The sequence below is a fragment of the Crassostrea angulata genome, chromosome 1 (assembly GCF_025612915.1).
Source record: "Crassostrea angulata isolate pt1a10 chromosome 1, ASM2561291v2, whole genome shotgun sequence".
In the NCBI taxonomy this organism is placed as follows: domain Eukaryota; kingdom Metazoa; phylum Mollusca; class Bivalvia; order Ostreida; family Ostreidae; genus Magallana; species Magallana angulata.
Genome location: NC_069111.1, coordinates 21,829,546 through 21,845,046, shown reverse-complemented (window position 1 = coordinate 21,845,046; position 15,501 = coordinate 21,829,546). Strand labels below are relative to the sequence as shown.

Below are 15,501 nucleotides of genomic sequence, written 5' to 3'. Positions count from 1 at the left end.
TTCAAAATTTACAACATGACAGCTACTCCTTCTAATCCACACTCTTTAAATTGATAATTTAAACAAACAAAAAGCCTGAAAATGTACACAATATAAATGTCCATTAAAACTTACACGGTCGGTAAATGTAACTGTCCTTTCTTATATAATATATTTTAACAAAGTCATGTTGTATAGTTTTAAAAATCAATTTTATCAAAAAGGACGGTATAAATATTTAATAATTGCATATAGATAAGGCTTCTATTATTATATTTGTAAGGTGATATTTCAGATCGTGGTACGAGAGAGAACGTATGGCGATTGCAAAAAAGAGTTCTTATGCTGAAATGAATTTTAAAGTAGTTTTTTTTAATATTTTGATGAGTAATTAAGAAACTAGTTGCAAAATTCAACAAATCAATTCTCCCAGACCCCTTTAATTCATTAATTCAATGTATAACTCCTCTTTTCCAGAGAGTACATGAAATGTATATTATGTAACAGTATCAAAATATTCGTATTATTCAACAAACATGACATATAAAAATTACCAACCAACCCCTTTCAAAAAATATTCAATTTTATAACATATATCGGAGCACTTGATCTCCTAATTAATTGCCGTTGTTAACTGTCATTTGTGGACGAAATGAATTATGCCCCCACAACACCTCACATCATGAAATTCGTGTTCATCCGAATTAATTCAAACGTGATAATGAAATGGTTTCATCTATAAAACCCACAAACTCCATTCGTATTGCTCAACCGCTGGGTATGCATCGATGGATCAAAAGTGATGTCTACCGAAAAACAATGCATCGGGATTGTAAATCACATTTTCCATTTTTATTTTACAATTTGCACGATTGAAAAAAGGTTTCAAAAAAAGTTTCAAAATTGGTTTGATATTGACAACAAATTGCATACATGTATATCCTTGGATGATTTTAACTAGTAGAACAAAAAACTCCAAAAGAATGAATAAACACTCTAAAAATGAATGTATAAACACTGAATTGAAAATTAAAATAGATGATCGTATGAATAAATGAATTACAAATTAAAATAAAGTCCTATGATGAATGATCGCGGCTAGTGAAGAATTCTGCTGCAATTACGTATGTATACATATAGGTAATGGCGCATATTTAGTAGTTGGCATGAATTTCTATATCTAATTAAATCACAACAGTTGTGTTGTATTCATAGCTTTTATAGCAAATTAACCAAAATATATATTCCACTTGTCTCAGAGAGAGAGAGAGAGAGAGAGAGAGAGAGAGAGAGAGAGAGAGAGAGAGAGAGAGAGAGAGAGAGAGAGAGAGAGACTTTATTGATAATGTATATGTAACACATGGTCGAAAATAATAAATCACCTGCTAAATACCTAATGTCAATTACTCAAGGAAATCTACGCACATTCATTGTTACGCATGGATGCGTGACACAGTCGACAAGACTGTATATGAGTTTAAACCGTCGGGGGATACGTCACAGAAGGGTTGTGTCTTCGGTGTCTTCATATCCAGTAGACCATTCGATCCCAAGCACACGCAGGCGTGGATTTAAAGACTTTTTTCTTTCTTTATAAGAAAAAAAAGTAAAAGGCTAACGTTGTCCAGGACGCACCGTTTTCTTTCAGAAAGATGGATCGGCGGTTCTGTTCGTTGATCGGTGTTGTGTTGTTTTTTATGGTCTTGGCGTGTGGATATGGACTGGAACTGGATCACCATGAGGACCATGTGGAAATGATGCTGGATCCATTTGATCGTGTGAAGGATTTACTGAAAATTCACAGCAAAGGCCTCACTTTGGCCGCTGTTAACAGTCTGGTTCAAAAACTGTTCTCTCGCATTCATTGCACACCCCCAACAAGTGTGCCAGCTGCTGGTGGGGGCAACCCTTGCACGCAGTCCCTGGTAAGTCTTTTCTTAATATACTTACGTCTAATAAAACATACAGTAAAAAGTAAAAAAAAGTATGCTTGCTGCCAACAAAAAAAAAATTGTGTCACTTGGAAAATGTGAACGGTTCAATAATTAGATTGCTTCATCCGACCCCAAATATTTGAATCATAAATGGCTTGCCATTAAACACGTGCCCCCGTGTGTGCTTTTAATCTTTAAAAGGCACATAATGTGAAGAAAAAATGTGAAGACGGGTGTGTAATCCCTTTATTGTGTAATTATAGAGTCCGTAGCATAAATAGCTAGTTTGAATGACCCCGACTAAACTTCAGGATTAATTCTATTCAACAATAATTCTAAACCCAAAACAAACAAATCTTTACAATATTCATTCAGTAATCAAAATGTGTACATGTTTTTCGATACGCAACGCTCTATTTTATTCATGGCTGTTTTTATAGATAATTCTGATTTTTTCCCCTCTTAACCCATTAATTCAGTTGATATATTTTTGTGTTTATTTTGGAAATCAAAAGTGGCAATCTTTAGAATCATTTTAACAGGAGCTTGGACTTTAGTTAGTTGTGTCACACAGCAATGTGACGTAGACCTGTATATTTCATTGCTGGCACCTCAGCAATGGCTCTTTGAAATCAACAAGATTTGTCTGGCTTTTGAGCTAAGACTACGCAATCGGTGCATATTTTGATTGAAACCGTGTCATTTTTAACTTGCTTTGACTCAAGGAATTGATAGCTACGCCCCAGTGAAAGTCCAAGGTCTTGTTAAAATAGTTCTAGCTATATGACGCCTGATTTTCAATTCTACTTGTTACTTTAGAATGTGTTGTTGTGTTCATAAGACTTGTATTCACTGCCACCCGATATATGTTACATCAACAACACGCGATGACGATGACATCCATACGAACAGTATTCAACATGGCAGGTTCTTTCTAATCGATCAAAATATGATTGATGTTCCCCCGTATCATCAAATATTTGATTGACCAATTAAGACCTTTCCCTCATTAACATGGTTAGCAAAAAAAAAAAAAACAAAAACAAAAACAACAACAACATGTATATAGATAAAAAAATCTTCAATGAAACTTTTTTTGCGTTTTTGTTTTAAATATTAGAAGGAAAATTTACGTTTATTACATGCTGACCTAAAACTGTCCAATTTTACTATAATTCATCATCACGGCTAACCTACTACGTAGATTTAACAGTTCTCGTTAATCCTAGGCGCCCTAAATTAAAAGTATTTTGAACTTATAATGAGAAGTGATGTCATATTTCTGTTATAATTTATTTGATTTAGGTTTTATTCTAGAACGGTGTACAATAGAGACATTTTGTGAACTAGGTTAGTGTCCCGTGTGTTGTAAGCTTTACCCCTAGGGGAAATGCAACAGGTTTAACAGACGTTTAATTGAGAGAAGAAAATAAAACCCACAACTAAATATCCTGTTTGGTTATGTGCATGGAATTATCAATATTTGATTTGCAATTCTTCGAATTTTACCGCTTCCACTTATCACCAAAAAAAGATGAAACAATGACTTTTCTTGGTTTATAGTTTGTCAGAATTATAATAGAAAAATGTTCAATAAGCTTTCAAATAAGCATATATGTTTACCGCAGTTGCCCCCCCCCCCCCAAAAAAAAATGAATCATCTATGGAATTACTGTTGTTGCCGATTCTGATTGCATGACGTCATTAATGGGACAGTGTCAAATCAAATGACTCCTACAGGCATCTGTCTATAAATATCGGTGGAGTCCCGGTGATGTCATTCGTGTTCAAATTGTTTCAGGTGTGTTACGAGGAAATGATACAGGCACGGTCCAATTCTTAACGAATCACTTTCATACACAAATTAATTAACATCCTGTGTTTTCTGCACGGACATAATCATTTTACTCACGGTTTTATGATATAAATAGTTACAGCTTGACATCTCGACCCCCCCCCCATTTTCACCTGCACACACGCATATTTCTGACGTAGACTCATGTGGGACAGGGGGTCAGTCATGGTCGTTCGTGCCGGACAATTTGTACCTCATCTGTCACGGAAGTGCTTTAGGCTGCACGATGTTATATATTTTGTTGTCTGAAAAAAAATGAATGTGTTTTGTTTCTCATACAATGTACATAGATTGACAATCGAAACAATTAAAGGATTGTTCGCGTAGTTGAATAACACTTCATTCACATTGACTCCTTTTAGCTTGTGTCATCCATCTAGGCCTTTGTTTAGAGTTCTCTATAGTGCAAAGTGTCTGGGTGAGACGTAGCTGTTGACATTCGAAAAGTCTTTCAATCCGAATCAAATATTTTTTATTGCTGAAATTGTATTGCATATGCACGGTATTTGCAATGTATTCAAACCAAAAAATACATGCAGCAAGCGTCTTATTTCTTTATGCTTTGAATACTGGTCTTTTCAATTTGAGACTTCACGGAACTTGATATGGGGGTTAGGGAATAAAATAATTAAAAAGGACTAGATTTTAATTATTTTCCTATTTTCTACCTCAATAGGCGTTTCTCTAATATTAATCTATTCAGTAAGTGAAGTTACGCCCGATGTTTCAAATCATGTTTAATTTCCATCTAGAGGAACATTCATCATAGCTGAAAATATATTGAATATTTTCAGCTATATATAAAACAAACTTTGAAATCTGTTGTTTATGTTGCATAGACTTTCATTGATTCAAATCATTTTTAATTTCCATCCAGAGGAACATTCACCATAGCTGGAAATATATTGAATATACATAAAACACACTTTGAAATCTGTTGTTTATCTTGTGTAGACTTTTCGTTAAATAAAATAGATTTATTCAAATTAGGGACACGATAATACACTAAATGGTAAATGTATATCTTTTCGACATATTTGTGACATTGATGAATGCTGATCCAGCAGTCTCCCGTATTTTTGCTACATCACTGGGCCGGTTGTATGCCCTTTTGCATTATTTAACCGTTTCACTATATATATTGCTTGACTGCTCAAATCCAATAGAATTAGGAGATCGGGTCATTTCTTTTATGTCCATAAAAGTTTATTTACTCAACAAAATTGATATCGCACATTCATACATGTACAATCTTTAAATAACGCCTTAGGCAGAAATGCCTTTTACAGTGTACTTTATACATGTCTTTGCAAATCGTCCCCAGTTATATAGAGCATGTGTTTTTATTTTTGTGCAGATGACATGTTAGTTTTCGATATCTGCAAAATATGTTCAAATTAGCACAAATTATATAATGTGTACAAGTAGATAAGGCTTGAAAGGCTAGGTATGCGAGGATTAGCAAGATTAATAGAAAATGTATTGATCTGTAACATAGATTGGAATCTGTAGGCCAATTATAGACAGTTTAGGTACGACAGTACTGGCTATTTGGAAAGATTGACCGACTTAATACACAAAGAACCATTTTAACAAGACCTTGGACTTTGGGTAGTTGTGTCAAACAGAAATGTGATGTAGGCCTGTCTATTTCATTGCTGGTCATTCAGCCTTGGCTGTTTGAAATCGACAGGATTGGTCTTGCTTTTGATCTAAAACTACGCAATCGGTGCATATTTCACTTGATACCGCGTCATTTTTAACTTGTTTTGACGCAAGAAATAGATATCTACGTCCTACCGAAAGTCCAAGGTCTTGTTTAAATGGTTCTAAGATCGACTCGACTCCATTTTGTTAAAAAACGTGCACTATTTCTATGTACGCAGATAGCATAAACAGGAGACTACACAAAACATACAAACTTGTTATCTTGTTATTATAAGAAGTTAGGATGATCTTGTAAACATCGTTAATAAAGTATTTAAATTGCCAAGATGTTTTGGATCGTTTACATGTATACTTAATAGGTTCGATACACCCAAAGATTCACCAAGCAATTGATTTTTAACACTCGAGTATTTTCTAAATATAATTTTGAGTTTGTTATTACTTTGGTATTAGTCACAAATTAATGATCTAATCAAATACTAATTCATATGTTTCATGTTAATCAATATGCAACAACAGGGATCACTGTGAATATATTTTTCATTTTCATCGTCGACCGAAATGTGAGCCAATTTTTATGAAATGTCGTTGTAACATGTCGTGAACTTGTGTTTAAAACGCTTGGAATCTCGTGTTTTAAAACCTTATCGTTCTTTTTTTTTAAACAAAGAAACTTCTGTGTATTTTTATCGTAAACAAAGCTAAATCTGGCGATGCATGCTTCATGAAAAAAAAATAGACAATGCTTATTAAAACATCTGATATGTGTATAAACCTACTATACTCTACATTGTCATTAATTTGCATAGAGGGAAATCATTGTACCGTGTAGACATTTTTTGAAAGTATAAGAAACTAATCTGTCATTCAGAACAGGATCCTCTCTAAAAACTTTTTTTAAAGAAGGTTTCAGTGAATGAATCCAAATATGTCTACATCAAAAAACTTCTTATCGATTTAGAATTTATTCTCAGACTCCCGCATTACTTTCGCTATAAATTGTTTGATGTTAACCATTCCAAAGGCTGATCAACAAATAGGTGATATAAGCACAATTAGAGATAGGGGCGGTTAAAAATGGGGTTTCGGTAACCGAGAATGAAATTGTATAAAGTAGTTCATACTCGATAAATATACTATTTTATTGAGAAAAAAAACACGAAAAAAACAACGTTAGCATTATGTCTGCTGTTGCTCTTTGTTGTCTGTGTGTTTGAATTGTCACGAAGAAAATAACCATAGTTACATAATTTAACAAGTACAACTTAAAGAATAAACATACAGAACGAAAAAATGAACAATGCCAAGATATGAATTATTACACCTGAATATTTGCTTTATTTAATGTTTCTGTGGTATTTTTTCAGTGTCTCTCCGGGAGTGAGATATTCGCTTACCTCGGCCTCCAGGAGACAGAGGAAATTCTGGAGTCCCATTTCGGCGACTTATCCAATCTTCTGTTGTACTATACGACGATCGCCAAAAACAGTTGCCAGCAGACTCCAACCATCAACTCCTCCTCACCCAAGACGTTCTACACCGGTGAGCTGACGAAATATTTCACTAGGGGTCAGCTAACATATGCCTCACTCACGATGAAGACGCTACAAGAAGCACTTGATGACCTTAATGACGTATACGAATCTGATGACGAAAGAGATGACGATCATGATGACGATCATTCAGATGAACATCATGATAATGATGATCACCATGATACCGATGATCATCATGATACAGATGATCACCATGACGACCACACAGATAGACCAAGCGACACAAGTACAGAAGAGTAGGTTCAATAATTTTTTAAGCAGCACAAAATAAATTTTTTTTACAAACTCAACTCCACAAACCATAACGAGTAATTTTTGTACAGATCTATATACAATTTTTGTAAATTTGAAATCGAGAATTATCCATAGCACAAAACTGATAAATAAGCAAATTCATTTACTTCAGCCATACTGACGACCATGGTCACGATCATGATGACGATGATCACATGACGACATCCTCCGTCACTGCCCATCATGATGACGATGACCATTCAAACGAGGACGATCACGACAGCCATGAACATGATGATGACGATGATGATCACAGGACAGTCAACCTTCACCAGACAAAGGTGAGTATTGTAAAAGAGAGAGAGAGAGAGAGAGAGAGAGAGAGAGAGAGAGAGAGAGAGAGAGAGAGAGAGAGAGAGAGAGAGAGAGAGAGAGAGAGAGAGAGAGAGAGAGAGAGAGAGAGAGAGAGAGAGAGCAGGAGAGAGAGAGAGAGCAGGAGAGAGAGAGAGAGAGAGAGAGAGAGAGAGAGAGAGAGAGAGAGAGAGACTACAGACGTGAGAGAGAGAGAAGGAGAGAGAGAGAGATGCAGATAAAGAATGAATGAGAATGAATAAAAGAAGGCAACGAAAATGACAGATACGAGAGTGAAGAAGTCGAGTAAAAAATACAATAAGAATACACTGTATTATAATCATGATATTTAGTACACTATACTATGCTTCCTTTAAAAGTGTCTGAGCGCTGGGAGGCTATATGACGAGATGTACAAGGACCCCCTAGAGGACATGTTTGGTGATGAGCATGACTTGGAGGGACTGTCTCAACTCCTCCTCTTCCACATGCTCTCCGGTACGTCACTAACATTTATAATGTTTAACAGTTGATATTAATTTCCACATTATAATTATAAGTTTCCAAATACAATAAGAACCATTAGTACACTGTTTGTTGATAAAATTACATTGCATTATAATACAGGCGATAAAGTATCCCCTAACTGCCGAACTCTGCCCAGGAAAAATTACATGGAGAGTAGCCTTTTGCGATATGTCCATGCCAGCAACGACACGATTCGGAAAAAAGGTAAGTTTGTCCGCGGCATAGCAGTGCTAGTACATATATATAATGTTGACCCAGTTTGGGGCATTAGCATTTTTATTTTGCAAAAGACAAAACATAAAGATTAAAGATAAAGACGCTTAAAATATATCATTATAACATAAGCTATGGTATTTGAAATGTGAAAACTAAATATTCAATGTTTATTTTCCAGATTTTGAAAATTTGATGACTGCTCTTGGTCTGGTGCAAACCGCCAAAGTAATGGAGGACAGTATGGACAGCCATGATGGACACGATCACCGCAGACGTAAGAGGGCGGTACCGGACAACGAGTCCTATGTAAGGATATCAGTGGACATATTTGCTTATACAGTGCATGTATTTCTTTAGTTTAATTTCGTTTCAAAATATATGATAACGAATGTTTTGTGTTTTCAGCCAAACAAATGTTACAACGCGGACGAAATCCTGGCCATCTACAACGCTAGAAACACGGACACCTTGACCAAGAAGAATTTCTTAGAATTATGTCCGTCCCTGATTTATCAGCAAGTGTCCAAGGCCTGTGCCCCACTTCCGCAGCAAGGATCAAAACCCAAGCTTACCTTAGATTCATCGGAAGGTCCGAATATTTCTATTTCGTTTGAAGAGTCGTCTTTTTGTATATTATTGTAATTTGCTGGCATTTTATCATGAATTTCAATTTTATTTAATTTTCGTTTACCCTTTGCAGCATACGGATACGGGACCCTGGCTGTCTTCATAGTCTGCCTCTGCTCCATTGTGGCCATACTCTTTATTCCGTTTGCCAACACAATCTGTCTGAGGACTTTCGACTATGTGTTGGGGGTGTTTCTTGGCCTGGCCGTCGGAACACTGATCGCCGATTCTATTCTTCATCTGTTCCCGGCAGTAAGCTAGATTTTTAAAAGGGTCCAAAAAAAAGCTCAACATTTTTACTACTATTTCTTTATGGCAATTAAATCAGATATTTCACCCCAAAAAAACACGAAATGAATTTTTATATAATGTATCTCGATATTAACCGATAAGACACAATTTTAATGGAGGACTAATTTTACGACTCCACGGAAGAATAACTTTCAAATGACATTAATACTGACACCATTATTTTTTGACTGTTTAAAAGGTAATATAGCAAGTGCAGAAAATAATACACGGCTTTGATTTCTTTTTTGTCTTGTCTAGGCGTTTGGATTACATGTGCACTCAGAAGATGAACATAACCACGCCCATGGCGATGGGGTAACCATGGAGCCCTATGTAGGGTATGGACTGGCAGCAATGGCTGGTAAGACTATTACCACATGCGCGGATCCAGAAAATTTTTCCGAGGGGGGGGGGGGTGGTCCGATGGTTCTTTGAGTTTGCTTGGGGGGGGGGGGGGTCCAAGGCATATTATTGGTAATTTTATAATGTAATTTGACTCCCTGAGCCCCCTTCTAGATCCGCATATGTACCATTTATAAGAACAACGAAGATTTATTTTAATAGTTTGAATTTTTGCGATGCTGTTTGTCAACTGCATCGATTCCTAAAACTCCTTCGTCACTACACACATTCACAATATTCTGTGAAGATTTTTCATCGAAAAACAGTCGATGACAAACAAATGTGGCTATGTTCAATTTTCCATAAGAGGGAGTAATCTATAGCAAAAGAATTGCATAATGATTGAGTTCAGACTAAGTTCAAGATGTAAATTCCGTCTATAATGATGAATAACATGTTGTCCTCTAAATGTGATTGGTGAGATTGAGTCTTTTGTTCCGCACGGTAAACAGACTTGTTTTCTCCTCTTTTAATTTTATTACGACAGGGAATTCTACACCTTAACATGTTTGTTCAAATGGTTTTGTGTCAAATTTATTATATGTTTTGTCAACAGCTTTTATAGTTGTACTTAAACAGTTAAACCTTTAAAGCTTTAAAGAAAAATCTCATGACGGTATATATAAGCATGACTGTTTTGAAAAAAAATAATCACCGTGTCACAAATAAAATGAGAAGTTATTTGCAAATTGCTGGAGTTTTTTTTTTTTTTTGGAAAGCACCGATTTACCCCGAACGACTGATGGATTGATTTTCACGCTTCTTTACTTGACATGAAAACGTAGCTTTGGCAGATAAAGAATCACTTTAATTATGTCGTTGTTATCCCATAGACATGTTGTGTTTTCCCCCAAAAAATCCCCCGCTTGAAGGGATCCGTGTTACTTCGTGAAGTCAAATTGCTGTTCCTGACAGCAACCATTAAGAAGGAAAGAAAAAATTCATGTCATCTTAGTTGCCAATGTTTGTTCAATACAGGGAGAAAGGGCAATCGGTTTTTGGGACGCAGTTCGCTATTCGCAATTCAAAATTGAACTGCACTCTAGAACGCAGTTCGCAATTCAAAATTTTTAATTCATATTTGGGGCCCTGGGGTAGGGGCCCTCGATGTTTCCGACCCCGATGTTTAAAACCCCATTTTAATGAATAGTGTTCTATAAGTGAGGACCCGAATCTTAAAAACAAACTAGAGATGACCTCTTCACCATATTTTGACAGTGGTAGTGGTATACCACAAGTAGATGGCGCTGAAAACTTCAGCCCCAGAGTAGATGTTTCTGAGCCCAATGATAAAATCCCATTATTATGAATAATGTATTTTTAGGGCACCTTATTTGAAAAACTGGAGATGACCACATCACCATTTTTCACGATGGAAGTGGTATACCACTAGTAGATGAAAAATCAATTTTGAATTGTGAACTGTTTATTCGAATTTTATTCAAAGTATAAATACATGCCATTGTATATAAAAGAGCTGCTGTTTGTAGATTACTGAGCTGTAATCTAATTAAAACACAAGTGAATCCATCTTAGGTTATAATTCAAAGATTTCTTTTATGTGCAATTTAAAGAAGAGTTGTCCATTACCGCGTGTGGTCGCCAGCTAAACTCTCCAGATACATGTATAACCTTGAAATCAAGCTCCAATTTCATATGTTCAATTGTGGCAGTCTGGTTATTAAAGTCAAAGGCGCAAGTTGAAATGGGTACACGGTTCACGATTAGCCTATTAAAATCCTTTCAATCTTTATGGCTGTAGAATGGTGCAGTTCGGTTGTCCCTTTCTCATTTCTGTTTATTGTATAAAAAAACAGTCGCCCCACATTTATAGACCTTGTTGGAAGATGAAAAAGATTACCCCCATTCACATTTTTCTTCTGAACATTTCACATACGACCAGTCTTGCATGCACTTACTGACCGCGGGAGCCAACTCATTGAAAGTTTCACGTTTTCATGAATATTTATTAGTCCCCTACCAGTGAAACCCGCGGGAGGGGGGTGGGAGGGCTTAATTAATGTCTTTATCGTGGCTTGTCGTTTTGTCCCCATTTCTTTCGTTGTGGTACTGGAGAATTGATTTTAGAATCATCACTGGTCTTAATTCGCAAATAAAAAGCGAAACTCTTTGGTATTTAGAATTAATTGTATAAACACGAAGTAAATATTATAAATAACAACTTGCCCCATGCACGTACGTTGCTTCCAACAATAAATTTCACAACAAGCAATACATATAGCTGATAGAAGTTACATTGACCCATGTTTGTGACCTCATATTGTAGGTCACTCTTCCTACTTAGATTAACAATGCGGTGTATCTGTACCATATTGGAATGCTTCTTCCATGTAACTTTTTAACATTTTTGTATAGGATGCATATCATCTGATTCTCTGCTTTGCCTTTCTAGGTATTTACGCCTTTTACTTCATGGAGATGTGCTTCAATCTGTTCAGTAAGTCCAATGACGCCGAGGATGACCATGGCCACTCACATCTTCCAAGTCTGGACAAGATGGAACTGCATAGTGGTGTAAGTCTCTCTCTCTCTCTCTCTCTCTCTCTCTCTCTCTCTCTCTCTCTCTCTCTCTCTCTCTTTAATACAAATGACTGATGAATATTCATATATTCAAATAGATGAAAAATGGAAAAACTACATCACGTTCTGAGTTATATGAAGTACAAAGTAATGCAGATTCGGAGAGTCCAAAAATTAGTACAGGTAAGAACTTTTACAGGTATTATATAAACAGGTATATATAGAAACACTAATACGGGTAAAAACTTTTCTTCTCATCTATTAAATTCAATTCCATTCAATTCAATATTTTTTATAAAAATCGGTTTCCATTAAAATTTCTTTCAAAAGTTGAAGCTTTCGGATCAGTGGAGTCCAGTGCAATGGAGCTCAATCACATGATATACACTTGCAATAGATTTCACGGTGATTTTTGTATTACAGCAAGTTCCCGATCCCTGATCTTCATGGTACTGCTGGGAGACGCCCTCCACAACTTCGCCGACGGTCTGGCGATAGGTGCAGCGTTTACTGAGAGCGCGTCTGTGGGAATCGCCACAACCATCACTGTTTTCTGTCACGAACTCCCACACGAGTTAGGTAATAAACACTAGATTTATTCTTAAACTTGTCGTATGGGACACATTTGATATTTACTTCGATGTTTAGTTTATATATGCATGTTTATATGAAAAAAAACCCCGATTTTTAGTGTACAAAAGTATGCAACTTGAATCACAAGATCGAACTTCTTTCATTTTGCAATATTGTTGTCCTTTTGACCACTTCACAGTCTACTTTTGCCTTAGTAGTAATATTGCAAATTTTTGTTTGAATTAAAATAGATCAGAAGGACGTATACGATTTATCACCCGACGTTTTCTTTTTTGCCAAAATAGCCAACTACATAAGTTTATGGTCTTTTTTTTTCTTGCAGGTGACTACGCCATATTGGTCTCCAGTGGACTGTCCAGAGGGAGGGCTCTACTGTTTAATTTCTTATCTTCCCTGACCGCCTTCATTGGTCTATACATAGGGATTTCTGTGTCAACAGACGACACTGTTAGACAGTGGATTTTTGCCATCACCGCTGGGCTCTTCCTGTATATTGCCTTGGCTGATATGGTAAGTCAATAAATGTCAATTTTATATACAGCTGAACCTGTCTGAAATGCAAATATACCATCAAACTTTAGGAAAAGAAACACGCCTTTTATGTTTTGCTTTTTGATAATCAGCATAAAACCAAGTCAAACAGCATCTTGGTCACCTAACTCGGTACATCATGAAAATTGCAACCCTATGACGATACACGGATGCGCATTTTTTTTAATGGACTGCGGAGCGCAGACGATATTGAATCGTTATGATGAGAATATAGAATTCGAACAAATTTTATAGGATAATGTTTTTATTGGAACCGGTAAAGGGATCGAGGGATAGTGTATGGTTTTAAGTCAGTGTCGGGGTTAGTTTTGGGTGAACGGTTTGGAGAGAGGTGTACGTCAATATAAAGTTACCGAAAAGTGAAGAGCATCCATGCGTAACTTTCTATGGCACGCCCCGACCGAAATTATCACCTCATAATATTCAAGGAATGATTCCTTATTAGATGTAGCCTTCTTATATTTATATAATTTTAAGCCATCATACGATTAAATATTCAAACATAAATCAGCAAAACCCGCTGGCGCCTCAATTTGGCGTCATTTGAAGTTATTAGTTACATGTATATAGTACTAAATCGATACGTACTCTTAAAACAGGCAAAGACACTGGGAAATGTAAATATAATAGCGTAATCGAAACATATTTGTACAATTAGAGTTTGTTTACCGAAATAAAAACAAATTCGCTATTGCTTGTTAAACACTTACTTAACTTGTTTTGTTGCATCCTTATATGTTGCAATTTTATAAAAAAAAAAAACAAAAAACTTCATGTACATGTACCAACCTGTATACTGAAAAATGCCAATATGCCAGCATTATGGTTCAATTGTTTTCATAATAAATTGTATTTTTGCTCTGTTTTTAGATGCCACATCTGACAAAAGTGAAGGGACCACATGGAAAAAGACTGCTAATGATTATATGTAACAACATTGGAATCTTTGTGGGTGTTCTCATTTTAGTTCTGTTGTCTTTATTTGAGTCAAAAATCAAAGTATGAACAAATTTCACAGTGCGATTCAAGTGCAATTTTTAATTTTCCATAAATCGTCATTTTTATGTGCAATTATTCGGTAATTTTGATATGAATTTTTTTTTTTAAAATGACTTCTTTTGTATCTTCATTTTTTATGCAGAATGTCATCAAAATGTTTTTTTTTTCTTTTTTTCAAAACTTGTATTTTAGATGTGATGTTATTCAATATGCAATGTTTGCAGAATGTACATAATTCATAAAAACGCTATGTATAGAGCCATAACAAACAGCTTACGTCATTGTGACAATGGCTGAACTAATTCATGTTACCTGATACATAAAAAGATGTTTTATATACTGTACATATCTTCAACTGTTCTGTGATATACCGGTTTTAATGTTTTATATTTATCAATACAACGATGATGATATATCTATTTCTTGGCGTTTTGTTTGTGTTTTTATCCGAGAATTAAAAATATTACATCGTACTATGTATCTTAATCACGCTTTGCTGACAGTCTATCGAAGATATCTATATATAAAAAAAATTTAAACTTTGAGAACGTTTTAGACAAAGAAAACCCAAAACAAACAAACCACATTTCGAGACTTTTTTTTTAATTAAATGAAATCTACAATATTGAATTTGAGTTTGATAATGCGTTTAATTCTCAAATATGATTTCCTCCCAAGATTAAAATCTTGTTATGCCATGTGCCTTAATTTTACTTAAGTTTCAATCTACAAACATATTAATCTGGAAAAATCCGTATCTTTATCTCTTAAAGGTTGCTTCAGATATGTGTCTCTATTAGGGATACAGGTCTGGCCCCGCCGTCGCCAACTTTCCTCAAATTATACTCAGCCTCAATTCTGAGTTTGACCTCAAATCCATGCACTATCCTTATAAGGATTTGAGTTGAGGACTAAGTTGAGTGATTTGAAAATTTTGGTGACGGTGGGACAAGGTCTATTAGAGATACAGATCTGAAGCAACCTTAATGAGGCTATGGGAAAATTTGGGCAAAAATGCAGTAGAGCTACAATTCCTCCCATATGAAATAAAGCCTGCAAAACATACATGTGTATATGTACACGGCTCAAAAATATTCCTAAAAAACATGCACTCTGTTGAAACATCCGATACCAAAAATACAACGTAAGAAGACTATGCATGACGTGTTTTTCG

General features: G+C 35.5%; 1 protein-coding gene across 1 annotated transcript; it reads left to right on the top strand.

Annotated features, from left to right (window-relative positions):
* Positions 1-1,462: 1,462 nt before the first annotated feature.
* LOC128160111 (zinc transporter ZIP10-like) lies at positions 1,463-14,747 on the top strand. The gene is made up of 14 exons (XM_052823381.1): positions 1,463-1,904; positions 6,804-7,228; positions 7,399-7,567; positions 7,958-8,075; positions 8,205-8,309; positions 8,500-8,627; positions 8,727-8,910; positions 9,022-9,200; positions 9,498-9,600; positions 12,055-12,176; positions 12,281-12,365; positions 12,606-12,761; positions 13,099-13,286; positions 14,199-14,747. The coding sequence occupies exons 1-14, from the start codon at positions 1,632-1,634 to the stop codon at positions 14,331-14,333; spliced, it is 2,370 nt and encodes a 789-aa protein (XP_052679341.1). The 5' UTR covers positions 1,463-1,631; the 3' UTR covers positions 14,334-14,747.
* The last annotated feature ends 754 nt before the right edge of the window (positions 14,748-15,501 follow it).